Source organism: Diplotaxodon limnothrissa, linkage group LG9, assembly GCF_057381915.1.
Source record: "Diplotaxodon limnothrissa isolate DT_005_m linkage group LG9, D_limnothrissa_male_GT1.1, whole genome shotgun sequence".
Taxonomy (NCBI): domain Eukaryota; kingdom Metazoa; phylum Chordata; class Actinopteri; order Cichliformes; family Cichlidae; genus Diplotaxodon; species Diplotaxodon limnothrissa.
Genome location: NC_140604.1, coordinates 10,572,955 through 10,589,601, shown reverse-complemented (window position 1 = coordinate 10,589,601; position 16,647 = coordinate 10,572,955). Strand labels below are relative to the sequence as shown.

Genomic DNA, 16,647 nt, shown 5'->3' with positions numbered 1-16,647 from the left:
CAGCCTGATACCTGCAGGCCTGACAGCAGCAGATGTGTCACTGCTGTAACACCTGTAACACTCAGCAGTCGCCTCATTGTTCTGACACACACTAAACGTCGCCACGCCGCTTTGCTCGCTAAAACACCGGTGTCGGCACATAAGGACGCTGTCAGAGCCTGTCAACGACATTGATTAGCTGCGTATATACGAATGTGAATCGCATTACTGGCTGGATCCCATACGGGAGCAGCCAGTCACTGACTAACACTGCAAAACAGACTTGTTAAAGTATTGATTTTAATTTCAATTCAGGTTAGATTTTTTTTTTTGTGCGCAACGCAGATTTTCTGTGCGCAGAGACCGTGCCAGCAGTGCGCAATTGTGCACACACACAGCTTCGAGGGAACATTGCCGGTACCCATTCCTAACTCTGTTCCACATGTGTTATGTTTCCTTCAGGATTAGCTAAATAAGAGAGGATTATTTTCCATTTATTAAACTGCATTTAGCTACTCTTTCGTATCACATTTACTTTGGGAATGCACCAATTGGTCCACATCCTGTTTATGCAGGGCCCACTTTTAAACGGTAAATTGCTGAAAATGTAGCCATATATAGCGCTTTTCTGTGTCTTGCACTCCTTTGCATAGATTGAAGCATCTGTGTGTTCCTGTTTTGTTGAGTGTATCTGTCTGTGTGGCTGTTGAAGGCTACTGAGAGTGTGACCTTCACAGTTCACCAGAGGACCATCTATTACATTTGTTAGGTTATGCGTTTTTGATATTATTGCATCCTCACTGGCACACTCAGTCCTTAGTGTGGGCTTACCCTGCTCCATACCTTGTTAAGGATAAAGAACTTACAACCTGGAAGTAGATTATATCTCCCATAGTGAGATACAGAGAATGGTTGCTTACCAGGGTAACTCTGGTTTTCTGAAACCCAGGTGATGTTTGGTTTTCACCTCCAAACAATCGCAGTCAGAGATCAGGTGAAAGAGGAAAGAGGAAAGAGCGTCAAAATAAAAGGGAAATTATGGGAGCAAACACCAGAGTTTAACAATTGTTCATCACTAAATACAGTACAGATATTTTAATAAGGAGAGGTTATTTGAAAGAATGAAATTGATTTACTGATGAACAGAATTTAAACAGGTGATTTGCCGTTAGACTCAGATGGCCTATCTCAGCGGAACAGAACCCCGTCTGTGAAAAGGATTAGAGCAGGAGCCCCGAGAGCCTGGAAGCTGGTGGTGGAATGGTTGAATGGAGCATGAGTGATGAGATGAGGCGTGTACAAGGAAGAATAACCGAGGACACAGCATGAATGCTGATTGGCCTGGAGAAGGTGATTGGACTAGACCACTTCAGGAACGCCTTTAGCCACACCTCACCAGGTGTAGACAATCGGCAGTTAAACCTAGGCAACACCTGAAGACAACTGCATTTCCACTGTAAGGAGTGTAAGGGTTGCAATGGGCTGTAACAAAGGACAAGCACAGATGAGTCCACTATCATAGACTGGAACATCATTCATAACTTTTTATGTTATAAAGGGGGTGGCAGTAGAGCTTCTGTGATTGGTCACATCAGAGAGTGCTTGGTTATCAGAGAGTTACCATAGTAACCAAAGGTTTTAAAGATTGCAATATAGCTATTGTTGTCCAGAGGGGCCGATGGTGCGATATGGCAGCCTCGCTTCTGTCAGTCTGCCCCAGGGCAGCTGTGGCTACAACTGTAGCTGCCTCCACCAGTGTGTGAATGTGAGAGTGAATGAATAGTGGCATTGTAAAGCGCTTTGGGTGCCTTGGAAAGCGCTATATAAATCCAATCCATTATTATTATTATTATTATTATCAAATCAACAAAATATTAAAGAATCATTAAATATGTGGAATAGTTCATTCTTTCCTTTTTTCATCAGTGGTTTACACACTGGCTTGCAGGCAAAATGTCACTGGTTCGATTGCAACCGGAGATACAAATCAGGGTTGTGCCTGGAAGGGCATCTGGTATAAAACTCTGCCGTATCAAAAGATGCTGAGCTATCAGGTGTGGTGACCCCTTGTGACAAGGGAGCAACTGAAAGTGAAACACTGTTTTGCTTTGTCTTTGTGTAAAGTGTCCTTGAGTGTTTTGAAAGGCGCTTAATAAAATGTATTATTATTATTATTATTATTATTAATGTTTTGTATAGAATCATAACAAAATGTGAAAAGTTCAAAAGACTATGCGGCTGTTTAGCTGTGCCTGTCCGTCTGCCATCAGCTGAGAGAGATGCCGGTCAACTCTCTGGAGAAGCCGTGGACGGTAGACCCCTCTGAGGTGGCAGAGCGGCGGGATCTTAGGGACAGTCGCCTGGTGTTCAGCATCGATCCACGCGGCTGTGAAGATGTAGACGACACGCTGTCTGTACACAAGCTCCCCAACAGAAGGCTGGAGCTGGGAGTTCACATTGCTGATGTCACTCACTTTGTCAAAGAGGGTTCGCTCACAGACTTGGAGGCACGTTCAAGGTGAGGAACTGGTTGGAGTGGTTGGGTAGAGTAGGTGGGATATAAAAGGATAAAAGAAAATTACAGCATCTTGCATAAGTGTTCAGAGGAACTTTCAGAAGTACAAAGAGGCAAGAAAGTTGTTGCCTGAATTAATGTTGCATCAGCAGCATGCCTTGTAGCGCAATTATAAATAACACAGAGGGCCACCTTAAATAAGGCTCGTGTCTGATGTGAAGCATTAAGCCTTAAATGTCTATCATTTAATCACATGTAGAAGGACTTCACAGGGTCCATGATGGCTTTGAAAGTATCACTGGCACCAGGAATTGAACCAATGGTCAGCACATTGTTGGTTCAATCCCTGATGCCTTCGGGCTTCATGTTAAAGTCACCTTGCACAAAATACTTAACCCCCAAATTTCCCTGGATGCATCCGTTAGTGTGAGTGTGCATGTGAGAGAAAATGCTTAAAGGTATAGACTAACGCGCTGTATGAATATGTGTGCGAATGGACGAATGCTGGTCGTGCTAAAAGGTGGTTGGGGTTCTCACAGTAGAGAACTGCTACACACAGAACACAGTGGTCCATGTTGTTACGAAGAACTTGTGCTCATTTTGAGTACGATGCCATTAACAGGACAGGGGAATGTTTCCGCTGTGGGAAAGCCTGAGTGATTTTCACTGTGGCCTTCATAAACATATATTACTACGGGACATGGCAGCCATACTTGTACACAACATTCAACCAGAAGGTCATGCAGCAAAAAAAGGAAAAATGAGTCCGCTTCCAACTAAATTAGTTTTATTCTACTGAGTGGTAGAAGTAAAGAACAGTGTGTCACACATCATTTGTTTTCAGATCCCCTTTGTACAGTTACGGGTGTCAGGAAAACACCGGAGGTCACATGATGGCATGTGACCTTGAGTACCTGATGTTAATGGTTTGTCTATAATTGGCTTTCAGTGCATCTTATTAATAAAGAGGATGATGATACAAGACAGTTGAACCACAGTAATAGAACAAGAAGATATTCATCTGTGTTTATGTCCAGATATATGCACATGTTCTGATTTATTTATTTATTTTGTGCTGTATTGTACAAATGAATAAAACTGAGTTTAAAATATCTGCAGTAAATGAAGTGAAGGTCGGGGCTGCAAAAGTAATGCTTGCACTTGATCTCCACAAATTTTCCTTCCTGGGAACATGCAGCGATGACACCATGTGACAGGGAAGCAGCCCAAAAAAATTTGTGTCACAGCTGAACGGCCGACAAATCTGCAGCAAATGCATTCTGCTGTCATCTCGGTGTAATCTCGCTATAATCCAAAATCTCTACGGAATTCTTTCAGCACCTTGTTGAGTCTTGGAAGTGAAGAAAGGAGTGTTCAGAAGGCAGAAGTGTCTAACCCAGTGCTAATAAAATGTATCTGATAAAGTGTAGTCTGCAGATAAATTAGTAAGAAGGTCCATGAAGTGCATGTCGTTTTTTAAAGGCAGCAGCAGCAGCAGCATGTACAGAAGATGATTGAGAGCCGAGTGAGGAGAGAAACTCCGTGTAGACTGTTAACAACGTGCACTTATAAAATAATACTGAAATCTTACTATATATTTTTTATGTTGTGATTTTTAATGTAGTTTTGGTCCTCTGCTTTCTCTCTGACTTACTCTAAAATTCCATTTTACATTTCATAGCTGTCCACAAAGCAGCGTGCAGATCACCCACCTGTCCAGCTCGCCTCCACACTTTAAAGAAGTAAATTAAAATCTCATGATTGTGGTTTGAAGCCTTAAATTCTATTTCAGAAAATGGGGAATATTTATTAAATCATAAGAAAAACATTTTGCTTATTTATTTCATCCTTCCTGACTTATTAATAAACAGAAGGATGAAAATGACAAAGGTGGAACAAACTCTGAATATTTAGTACTTATTTTCAAATTATGTCTCACTTTTGATTAGAAAGAAGATGATAAAGCTGCTGCTTTGATCTCATTGCCTTTTTATATTTATTATGTCACTTCTTAAGGGCTACAACCTACTACCTGGCAGACCGCAGGTACGACATGCTGCCTGCTATTCTCAGCGCAGACCTTTGCTCACTGCTGGGAGGTGCTGACAGGTTAGTAGACTTCCCATCACACGTTTCATTTTCATATGCTTAAAATGCATGCTAGTTGTGTAACTGACACTTTCAAATTCAGGTATGCAATGAGCGTGCTTTGGGAGCTTGACGCAGAATCCCTTGAAGTCCAAGAGGTCTGGTATGGTCGTACACTCATCCGCTCCTCCTATCAGCTCCACTACGAGCTGGCTCAGGCGCTCCTCAACGGAGAACAGGTTGAGGTAGCGGAACTGGCCAACCTGGGTCCTCAGGAAAAGGGTTCTAAGCTAGCTCAACTCACTGAGGCACTTGAGATGCTCACACATGTAGCCAGACATCTTCGGGCAAAGAGGGACAGAGGAGGAGCGCTGGAGCTGGAAGGAGTGGAGGTATGATTGGTTTCTTGTATCTTCATAGAGTATTTTGTGTGTTTTGGTAATGTGTGTACTTAACAGTAAGACTATATAAATAAAGACTGCAAACATTTAAGGTTCATGTTCTTAATTGAAAGCGTAAGCATGTTATAGCTGAGTGTCTAACCCTAACACATCGTCATTACTGACGTCTAACATACGACACAAAATGATTCAATGAATCTGAAGTGAATCAAACAAAGTAAACCGTGCACATAGCTTCAGTGGAGAGAAATCCATTCTGCACATTAAAAACTGGAACCACTATCTTTCTCGCACATTTCAGCTGCAGAAGATTCTCCCTTCTAAGCTTCTGTCTAAGTGAAAGTTTGACTTAACCTCTGTGTTTGGTCATTTTGTCAGATGACATCATGGTTAGAAAATTCAGTATCAGTCACCCCGAAACACTTCATACAGCCGAGGGGAGGAAATCAGGTCAAAAGACACCTGTGGAAAAGGGCCAGGGATTAATGATAACTAATGATTAAATGGAGATTGGTCTATAAACATGTAGTCAGTGATAATGATGACAAAGAGGTGATGATGATGTTCGGCGTCATCATGAGAATCCCCCAGCTGCCACGGTCTATTGCAGCATAACTAAGGGAGGATTCAGGGTCACCTGGTCCAGCCCTAACTATATGCTTTAGCAAAAAGGAAAGTTTGAAGCCTAATCTTAAAAGTAGAGATAGTGTCTGTCTCCTGAATCCAAACTGGAAGCTGGTTCCACAGAAGAGGGGCCTGAAAACTGAAGGCTCTGCCTCCCATTCTACTTTTAAATACTCTAGGAACAACAAGTAGGCCTGCAGAGCGAGAGCGAAGTGCTCTAATAGGGTGATATGGTACTACAAGGTCATTAAGATAAGATGGGGCCTGATTATTTAAGACCTTGTATGTGAGGAGCAGGATTTTGAATTCTGGATTTAACAGGAAGCCAATGAAGGGAATCTGCTCTCTCTTTCTAGTCCCTGTCAGGACTCTTGCTGCAGCATTTTGGATCAGCTGAAGGCTTTTCAGCGAGTTTTTTGGACATCCTGATAATAATGAATTACAGTCGTCCAGCCTGGAAGTAATAAATGCATGAACTAGTTTTTCAGCGTCACTCTGAGACAGGATATTTCTAACTTTAGAGATGTTGCACAAATGGAAGAACGCAGTCTTACATATTTGTTTAATATGTGCATTGAAGGACATGTCCTGGTCAAACATGACTCCAAGGTTCCTCACAGCGTTACTGGAGGCCAAGGTAATGCCATCCAGAGTAAGAATCTGCTTAGATACCATATTTCTAACATGTTCAGGACTCAGTACAATAACTGAATGAATTTAGACGCAGGAGTCTTCCAGGTCTTTATGTTTAGTTTGGTTTTTTGCTGTGTTATTTACAGAATTACAGATGGATACCATATATTTCTTTTCATCGATAATAAATTATAGTACGGTCTAATAGAGACGTTATTTTTAAAATCAGGCGTCTAAGCAGAACACGTTCCTCAGCAGAAAACATTTTATCAGAAAGTCATTTCAGTGAGAATATTGGAATAAAGAAACCAAGCACTCCACTGTGAAACCACTGACAGTTTTCACATTAGATCACAGCCATTTATCTACAGCGGCTGGTCGGCCATCTGTTAAAACCTCATATGGACAATTCCTGTTGTTCTATAAGATGCTCTCTAATAGGATGTCTTGGATTTATTTATTATTCAGTTATTGCATTCCTGTTATGGCTGTACGCACACAGAATATTGATATGAAGTAAAAATGATTCTCTCGGGTTGCTTCTGGGATAGTGGAAAAACCAATATATTTCTAAAAGTGTGTTTAATGATTGAGCTGCCACCCAAAAATCAAGTTCTTATCTTGACAAAGCTGGATTATTGACCGCTGGTGAAACATCTGTTGTCCTGAAGGATAAGGACAACAGATGTTTCATCTTGATCTATTATATAAAACGGCCAAAACTGTGTTCAAATCCAAACTTTCTGGCTTCTTTTGGTTCCTGCTGAAGTACTTTGGGTCCCCTCAGTTCATCCTTAGTCTGAGAAAAGTTTTGTTCTCTCTTTAAGGCACATTTCCTTTGAGCTAACTTAAACTCTGATTGGCTGTCCACTATAAACAAAAAGCATGAACAGCAGATCGGTGGAGTTTCTGTGCCCATGAGCAGAGCTGTGTGCCTGTTAGGGATATGTGTTCTTACTGGTATGATAGAGAGCTGAACGTAGGAAAGACAGTAGACTGTTTTCAGGTTGAGATTCATTCACATTTGGTTCTCCGTGCAGCATTTGTTCCGGTGGAATGGTGCATGTTCAACTGAGTTAAAGTAAACTGTAGTAAAATGTGGCCCACTGATGCATTTTCATATTCTTTTTCATTGAAGTCACGTTAGAAGCATTTTCCCTTTTCAGGTGGGTGCCCAGCTGGATGAGGAGAGGAACATTACGGCCCTGGTCCCTCGTCAGCCCCTGGAGGTCCATGAGACCGTGGCAGAGTGCATGATTTACGCCAACCACTGGGTGGCCCGCAAGATCCAGGAAGCTTTCCCCAACCAGGCCCTTCTAAGGTGTCACCCACCACCACAACAGGAGCTATTCAACCAGCTGGTGGACACTGCAAAGGCCAAAGGTTTCACCATTGACACCAGGTAATGTTTTTGACTGTTCAGTATAGAAACTGAGGAAATGCATATTGTAGTCCAACGCACATCATGTTCAGACACACAAGTGTGTGAACCTGAAATGTTTGATAACACGGGGACACACTCAGGTGTCACATGAGCAGTCAGACAAGAAGAAGACATGTTCCTTCAGCTCAGGTTGAGGTTGAAGCCAAATATGCTTCCAAACCAAAGACTAGAACATATGATGAAGCATATCTTGCCTTTGGCTTCAGCTTCACAACAGCTGTCGTGGCAAGGTCGGTCTCCCCGACAGAATTAGTTTCCCCTGCGTCGGGAGCACACGCTGGGCTGTCCAAATCACGGACAAACAGGATCCCACATTCTTGATTTTCAGTTCACAAACACTTCTTATAACGACTAACTACTCCTGAAACTTTGGAGGTTTTAGCTCTTTACACAGTAAAGTTACAGGATAAATATAATTATCAGGCAAAATGTCCTTCGTTTGTTAAAATAATCCCGTCTGATACCACGAGAGGACAATAAATATTTCATTTTCTGTTGTAACCCTTAAACTGAATGGTAATGTAACGACACTCAGGTTTCACTTTTTTACAAAACTAAAACATCACTACTTCCACGTCTGACTGTTTGTAATGGAGGCGGCGTAACCTGGATCCACACTCCGTGCCCAGCGAACGCTCGCCACGCAGGGGGAACACATGCTGTCGGCGATGCCGACCTCGGCACAACGCTGATCCTGCCGCAGTTTGTTCCCCGGTTCAAATCCCGGACAAACAGGATCCCACAGCTGTTTATGCTTTTAAACCCGTTTTGCACAGAGAGCAGTGTTGAATATTCTCACACGGGAACAAAACAAACAACTCAAATAATTAAAGATGGTTTGTTTTTCTGTTTTTTAAAAGAGGCAGTGATTTATTTAATTACAACCTGTAATCTATTACAGTTAACTTTTATTTGTTTAACTGTTTACAAAAGGTCTGAGGATCTGAGGCGTGGAATGAACTGCAATGGAGTTTGAAAACAAAATATGAATGTGCGGTTGGAGGATTGTGGGGGGGGGGGGGTTAAACCAACAGCAGAACCGGTCCCAGGACAAGAGACATGGTGATGCAAGTAGCTTTGTGTCACTGACTGCTGAGATGAGAGGCCTCACTCATCCCTGGTTTCTGGCTCTGTTCCTTCAGGTCCAACAAGGCTTTAGCTGCCTCACTGGACCGAGCTGTGGACCCACAGGACCCCTTGGTGAACAGGTTGTTCAGAATGATGGCCACCACTGCTATGTCACAGGCTCTGTACTTCTCCACTGGTGCTCATCCTCAAGACCAATACTACCATTATGGTACGATACCGCTGCACAGCTTTTATTGGCTGCACTAGAGTTTCAGTGTGACTGTGGGTCAGTCCATCCATCACACGTCTGCACACACTTGTCCAACGTCTGTTGTTTGTGAAGAATTATTCGACTGAGAACTAGAAAGAAGGCTAACGTGCTGATATTTGCTTCGTTGTCGTAGGTCTGGCTCTGGATCGCTACACACACTTTACCTCACCCATCCGTCGGTACGCAGACATTGTCGTGCACCGCCTTCTTACCGCAGCCCTGCACATGCAGAGGGGCGTTGTATCTGGTAAAGCACCAGCCAGTAACAAAGAAGTGGAGGAAATGGCTCACCATGTCAACAGCAAGAACAGGGTCAGGGGTGTTTTATTGTTTGTGTTTTTCAATGATTCACCTCTTACTCTATTAACAGAAGCTGTGCTGACGTCTGTGTTTCATTTGCAGGCAGCACAGGCAGCCCAAATGCGATCCACAGCACTGTTTCAGTGTCTGTTTTTCAGAGAACGAGACCCTCAGACAGACCCGTGCTGTGTGGCTGACGCTGTTGTCTACTCCATTCGAGACAACGGTGTCTTGGTGTTTATCCCAGAGTAAGAACCTTCAGTCCTGTGTTTTGTTCTGCAGTCTTCTTCTTTTCCTTTGTTTAATGGAGCTGTACAGCAGCTCACAGACGGCCAACCACTCGTGTATTTTTAATAGACGAATTCAAAGTTTATGACAATGAATGAATTTGTTGGAAGATGTAATTGCACGCTAATCAATGTATATTTAACAGTATACACGCTAGTTTTATTTTCTCTTAAAAAACCTCAAAATGAGTTTTAAATTGTATAAATTTACTAAACTAATTCCTTAAACATTTATTGTGAGCAGGGAAAATCGGCTAAAACCCCGAATCTTTTCTCTACCAGGCTTTAAATAAGTTAATTGCATTGCTGAAGTTGAGTCTGTGGGGAGGGACGGTGCTTTGGAGCCAGCCTTGTGTTTGTGGCACTTCTACGTTAGCTTAGCTAACCTCTGGAGGTTGCTGCTTGTTTATTGCAAGGAAAGTGTAATTTAATAACATCAGTGTTCTCCATGCTTGTGGTGTTACAGGGATATGCAATATTAACAGTTTATTAAAATGTAACCTGTGGTCATTTTGAGAAGGCTGTAGAATCCATGTAATGATTAAAATCACAGGGCGCAAAGCAGGTTGAGTAATATCACTGAGTAAGTAAGGCTGCCTCTGACCACAGCCATGTTGTTCACAGGTATGGTGTGAGGGGGCCTGTGTATCTGAAGAACAAAGAGGGCCTGGTGGTGGTAGCGGGACAGGACGGCAGCTGTGATTGGCAGGGTGGCACTGTGCGAAAATACCCGGACCGCATTACCACCACCTCCAGCTGTGGCACCTCCACCTTCAAACTGTTTGACCACATCACCGTAAGTCACAGAAAACGCTAATCAATCATTTTAGAAGGTTTCCAGCAATGCAGCGCCTAAAGGCGACGATTCCAAATATATATGCATGAGTGTATATGAATCACAGGTTCATACGACTACTGGATCTTTTGTGGTCCAACATTAAGAGACGTTTTATGATCTTGTTGTGATAAAGTGTTGTGTGGTTGCTGCTTTGTTAGCTAATCTCAAGGTAACAAAACGTCAGTAAGATGAATGAGACGAAAATGATTCCTGAAAATAAATCATTTAAAGTTATTCAGTTTATTGTTTTTAAATATTATATGAAAACAAAAACATAAGTGTGGGGGGGGGGGAGGCTCTCCTCCAAGACAAGAAATGTAATGCTTCCAGTTTGTGGCGTTTCTACACAAACCTTTTTGTAAAGGGAGATAAAAAATGACAGTGGGCGGTAATTGTTTTCACATAAACGCCTTTAAACGCTGCACGGTCGCACTCTCTCTCTCGCACTCGATAAATGATCCATTGTTGCTCTGCACACGTTTGTTACCACAAACGTCGCATGCACTTATGTCATTGTCATGAGACACTCTTGCAAACAAACTCACGGTTTAGTAACACAGTAGAGCAGCGTGTTTACGGGACAGTAACAGTAATCTAATTACCTTTTTTGCAACAGTAATCCCTTACTTTACTCGTTACTTGAAAAAAGTAATCTAATTATGCGTTGCTGCCCATCACTGGCGTCAAGTTATATTAAGTTCAGGCATGTTACACACGATGATTGTGAGGAATAAGTGCATGTGATTTAAGCAAAAAGAGCAGGAAACATTACCCTAAGGTTAGCTAACAAAAAGAAACTGAAGTAACGGTGTGTTATTCTCACATCTTTGGCTTTAAGACATGAAAAAGTGACAGAGTACTGCTGCTTCCACTGTTATCAACATCTTTTCTTTCTTTCATGGACTTATCCTGGGGTCATAAATGTCAAAGGGCAAAGGCAATGCTAACAACATAGCTTACTGATGGATGATGATGGATGACACATGTGGCCAAAACAAGATAGAAAGAAACATTAGCCCAAACACAAGTTGTCCACCACAGCATTGACTGCTGTCAAGCTATGATCATATCAAACAAAGAGATGATGATGATATTCAACAAACAAATCAACAAAACAACAACCTCACTGTGACACTTGACCGAGGTCACAGTGTTAATGAATGTTTTTCTCCCCCTCTGCTCCAGTCTCCACGTCGTGTGAATGTTAGAAAGCACAGTAAAGAAAGTTCGTGTACGGATGGATGAACGTTTGTTACATTGGATACGTGTGTGTAACATACGTATCCAATTTATCCTATTTATGAACAAAATTGTGGCACAGTCGGAAACTTCTCCACTCTACACCACTGTCTACTTAGCTGTGACGCTGCGCACAGTGCTGAGAGGACTGCTGTTATATATTACGTCACAAACCTTAAGTGGGCCTGTCTTTGCATAGCATTCCATTAGACTATTTTCAGTAGGTGCCATTACTGTGTAGTGATCGAACTGAGGAATACTGTGACTTACGTTCTCTGCTCTCTTCAGGTTCGTATTTCTGTCCACTCTTCAACTTGCCACGCTGACCGTCTAAACCTCGAGGTCATCAGCAACAAGCCTCACCACAGTGCCAAGTCCCAGCAGCCCAGCCCTCAGGGCCGCAGTCAGCTGGTCAAAGAGGTGGTGCGTCAGAATGAAGAGGCGCTGGCTCAGGAGAAGACAGCCCGGCGCCCCAAACTCTCCAAAGAGGAAAGAGAGTTTCGTCAGAGCAAAACTCCCAGTCTGTACTCTATTCTGGAAGAAATCAGAGAGTTGGCTCTGATGGATCTGGAAAGGGCTTCACGCCTCCCGGCAACAACAGCATAGAAACGCTGTAGCCCAGCTTTACCTCCAAGCAGACACTTGTGAGAACTGCACGCTGTGCGCTAACAGAACGGTGATCATTGAAGATCACTCGTGCTGAGTCATCCAGGTCATTCTTGTAGCTCCAGATTGTGTGTGGACAAACCACACGAGTGTGTGAAGTCACAGGAAAGCAAACACAATATTAAGTAAAAACATGTCCCGCCATCTTTTTAGAAACCAGAGTCAAACCGAATCAGTGGATACGTTTTGTAAAAGTTAGTTTTTAAAATCACATCAAGTTAAACTTAGTTGTAAGGAGGATAGGGAACGTGTTAATGCCAGTGAAGTGTCAGCAGTTACTTTGACAAGACCTAGTACTCACTGCAAATGTGGTTCAATCCTGCAGGAAACTAGTCAACTGCAGCAGGTTAAAGAAGTCTGGTAACAAAAGGCTTTTCTCTCAGCACCAGTGATCTCAATATCTCACTGGTGGGATCAATGTCTTGTGTAAATTAAATGTCTTGTGTTATAGAACCATTTTTGGTGAGTTCACACATATTGTACTACCTGTGACCACTTCATACAAAACCCAGCACGAGTATTGTTCTGGAGATGATAAAACGTCCACTCGTCCATTTTCTTCTGCACGTCCTGGAATCTGTCCCAGCTGTCATAGGGTGAGAGGCAGGATACGCCCTGGACAGGTCACCGGACTGATAAAACTTCATGTCACTCATTAGCAGACTTTAAAATAAACCCGTAGAGTAATGAACACACCTGAGGTTGGTTGTGTTGGAAGTGATGTATAAAACTAGGATGTATTTATCTTATAGTTTGTATATCAAGAGCCTGTATAGAAGACACCAACACCAAGGACATTTTTATTGTTTGAACTGGTAAATAATCAGAACCGTTTTTTGGTTTGTGGATTTTAAGATTGTTTTCTAGAACTACCAACAGAAATATGAACTGTACATAACTATTTCAATATGTGTGCAGTGGCCTGTAATTAAAAATGGTGTTTTCATTAGCGCAGATGGAGCCACTTCATCGTGTTGCGTTTCATGTCCCTGCAGTAGCTTAAGAAAGAACTGTTCATAATTGAACGAGCACTTAATGCTTGGAAGAGGGTGATGGTCAGTTGACAGCTCACATACTACACACACACAGAGGCCTTTTATAGAAACATGTTTGCAACCAAAATTCTGCCAATAGTGAAACTGGAGAAAGAAGATGCATCAGAGCAGGAACTGTGGATCAGTTCAAATATTTTTCTGTAACAGATACCAACACATGGTAAATACGTTTAGGATTTGGACTTTTAAAAATAAGAAAAACATTTATTTCCATTGATTATAAATGTCTTTGCTAACCCAAAGCTGACGTCACAGTAGGAACATGTGCTCAAGATATAAACCACCAGAAATGCACAACATTACTCGAATGAGCAGGCACGAACATTGGGAAACCTTTAAATCTGCTCACTGCCAAAGCTTTTCAGCAGAAACTGCTGCACGTGAACTTTAATCCCCCTCTACACAGTCGTTGCTGAGCTGTTGCTCAGGGCTGAGGCCGGTCTCAGCCTCAGCGGGCTCAGAGTCTTTGGGGGGAAGCGGGCTGGTTTGTTGCGTGGAGGTGTTGTTGGAAGGCTCGAGGTCAGGATCTTCTACAGTTTCATCTCCATCAGTAGAACCTTTGATGACATTTGGTGAGGATGCAGCTGGAGGTTTGTCTCCTAACATGTCAGCAGTCTGAGAGGCTGAAGGGCCTGAAAGGGTTGAGAATTAGAAACAGTGATGGTTTCAGTCAACACAGACACACTCAGTCTACTACGATTTATAAAAGACAGGCAAAGCTGAGATAATGAAAAATGAAACTGTAAACTGCAGGGTTCAAACTCATTGTTCAGGGTCAAATTTAAGCACTTTAAGCACTTTCAAGGTCCATTATCAAGCTTTTCCAGCACATTACCAAAAAAACAGTTTGCATGTTCCACTTTGCATCACCTCAGTAAGACCATGTAAAAATTAAAACAAATCGTCTTAGGTTGACTTAAATGTTCTTTGTTCCTCTTTTGTTAAAACAGAGAAAAATGCACCACACAAAAATACTGAAAAAGGAAATGGTTGTCTTATATGCATATAGTGCACAAACTCAAAAAACTCATTTCTCTCAAAAATGCAGATGTGCAAATGTGAACAAATCAACTTGTTAGAGATGCTCATCTCCACTTGGAAAAAACAACCACACAAAAGAAGAAATCTGCACAAATGAACAAGTCTGCTCATCAGATATTGATGCTTCTTTCCTACGTGACACAACAACAGGAGACAGATGTTTGGTACTTTAACTAGTTAAGCACCCACACCACCAAAAATGGGGGAAAAGAGAGGAGATCACATTTAATCGGTTATAACACGAGGTCAGAAATATAAGTGCAGACATGAGTGTCCACAGAAGCCTCTGAATCTCAGCTGTAAACCATTTCTACAAACACCAAACAGTTAAAAGAGCAGTTACATCACCATGAATCTGTGGACAGGTAACATCCATATTTTGATTTATGATTTTCTGGAGTTAAATGTGACCCAAAGTATATTTTATAGCATATAAGCTATAAAATACTTTTAAAAATTAGGTGAGGGAAATAATCATTTTTTTCTATGTTTGAGTCCCAGTAACTTTGACATAGTAACATCTGCAGTAATATTTACCCCTCTGATGACAGCTCACAAGCGTTAGCTTTATTTTGATACCAAGACTGTTTACACAGAGTTTGTAATTGCAGAGAAATACTCCATTTATTTTGGCCTCTTCATTTTCGAGCAGGAAGCTCAGAAAAGCCCTGGGGGCCTAACAGGTCAAAGTTCATTCCCAATAAAACTAACTGTGAGATGTTTGACTACATTGCTCTCTGGATTATTGTTACAGTCCTAAATGATCAGCTTTAAAGTGTTTGTGCTAATAACACCATGTACAGTAAGACAGGCATGGAGAACAGCACTGACGGGAGGCTTTGAACAGATGACACACTCAGTTCAATTCAACATATAAGACTTTAAAAACGCACAAACATCGACCTAAAATCTATTTATTCAGTCCATCACCTGTCATAGAATTATGTCAAATAATAATGTATTGTTCATCTCCCTTAAATAAACAGGCAGCCTTAAAGTATGAAACATTCATTCATTAAAACACTAAAATGTGTCTGTCGTCTCCGTGGCTGATAGAGCCCCACAGGCATCAATGTGAGCTTAAAGCCATTTATAATTTTTAAATGGTTTAATGTGTCGGTGCTCACGATAAACACATTTTGAATGAAAGCCAGGGAACTTCAGCAGCACAAGAAATGGCTTCTTTGTGCCCACATGCATCAGTCCCTCTTTTTACCAGTTTTTCTTTAAGGCTTAAGTTGGCTAGTTAAGTGTCGGACTAACGATTAAAGCTTTCACTTGAGTGAAGTCACTAATATTACTGCTACTGCTAAGTAATGTTAGCCAAGTTTAAAGCACACTGCATAAATCACCATGCCATAACTAACTGCTGTGCTAGCACTGCCGTACTCTATCACACTCAGTGCATTTCAATCATTTCTCCAGCAAGTTTGATAGCTAGCAAAATAATAATCATAGTTTTAAACATTAGCCTGTGTTATGTACACATACTCGAAATTATTTACTGTCATGTGACTCAAGAGTACAAATTCCTTCAGTGACGTTTTCCATCGAACACTCATTAAAACAGCACGAACCCTGAAACTGCTTATTAAAATAATATGTATGTAAATAATAGTATGTTGCATTATAAAAAATTAAGCTTTTGACTGCCCTCCAGAGTTCACGTTAACTTCAGATCTCTGGAAGCTACACTACCCGAACGATGTCAGCTGTTTAGTTTCTATACTGGACAGAAAAAAAAAAGGGGGGGGGGGGGTGGATTGGCTCCTCTTAAGGAGGACTAATGACTAAAATGTGAAAGTTTAAAGTCGATGAGTAAATCATGCTCGGGTAATACAATGGAAACGGTCTCATATCACCATCTAGTGTTATAAACTGTAAACACATTTTTATGGGTGAAGGCTCATAATAGAGACCGATCAACAGGTCATTTTCTTTTCTATGGGTCTCATTTAAATCACATTACATCATTTCTGCGGTAAATGAGGACCCTGAAGAACGATTTAATGTCACTGTTAAAGATTTGTAGACAATAGATCGCAGACAGCTGGCTCCGCTTTAACTAAAGAGGAAGTAAAAACAGTTTGGATCACAAGTGTAAGGCAAAAACAAAAATACTACGCCTAATTGAAGCTGACATCAGACAGGCAGTAAAGAAATCAATGTTTTCTACATGCTTTGCCTCTTATTACCAA

The 16,647-nt window shown here is 41.7% G+C and overlaps 1 protein-coding gene across 1 annotated transcript; it reads left to right on the top strand.

Annotated features, from left to right (window-relative positions):
• Positions 1 to 2,252: 2,252 nt before the first annotated feature.
• Positions 2,253 to 13,026, top strand: LOC146625119 (DIS3-like exonuclease 1). Its single transcript, XM_085362654.1, has 9 exons — positions 2,253 to 2,497; positions 4,511 to 4,603; positions 4,686 to 4,974; positions 7,407 to 7,642; positions 8,827 to 8,981; positions 9,157 to 9,335; positions 9,426 to 9,571; positions 10,235 to 10,406; positions 11,976 to 13,026. The coding sequence occupies exons 1-9, from the start codon at positions 2,259 to 2,261 to the stop codon at positions 12,291 to 12,293; spliced, it is 1,827 nt and encodes a 608-aa protein (XP_085218780.1). The 5' UTR covers positions 2,253 to 2,258; the 3' UTR covers positions 12,294 to 13,026.
• Positions 13,027 to 16,647: the final 3,621 nt, after the last annotated feature.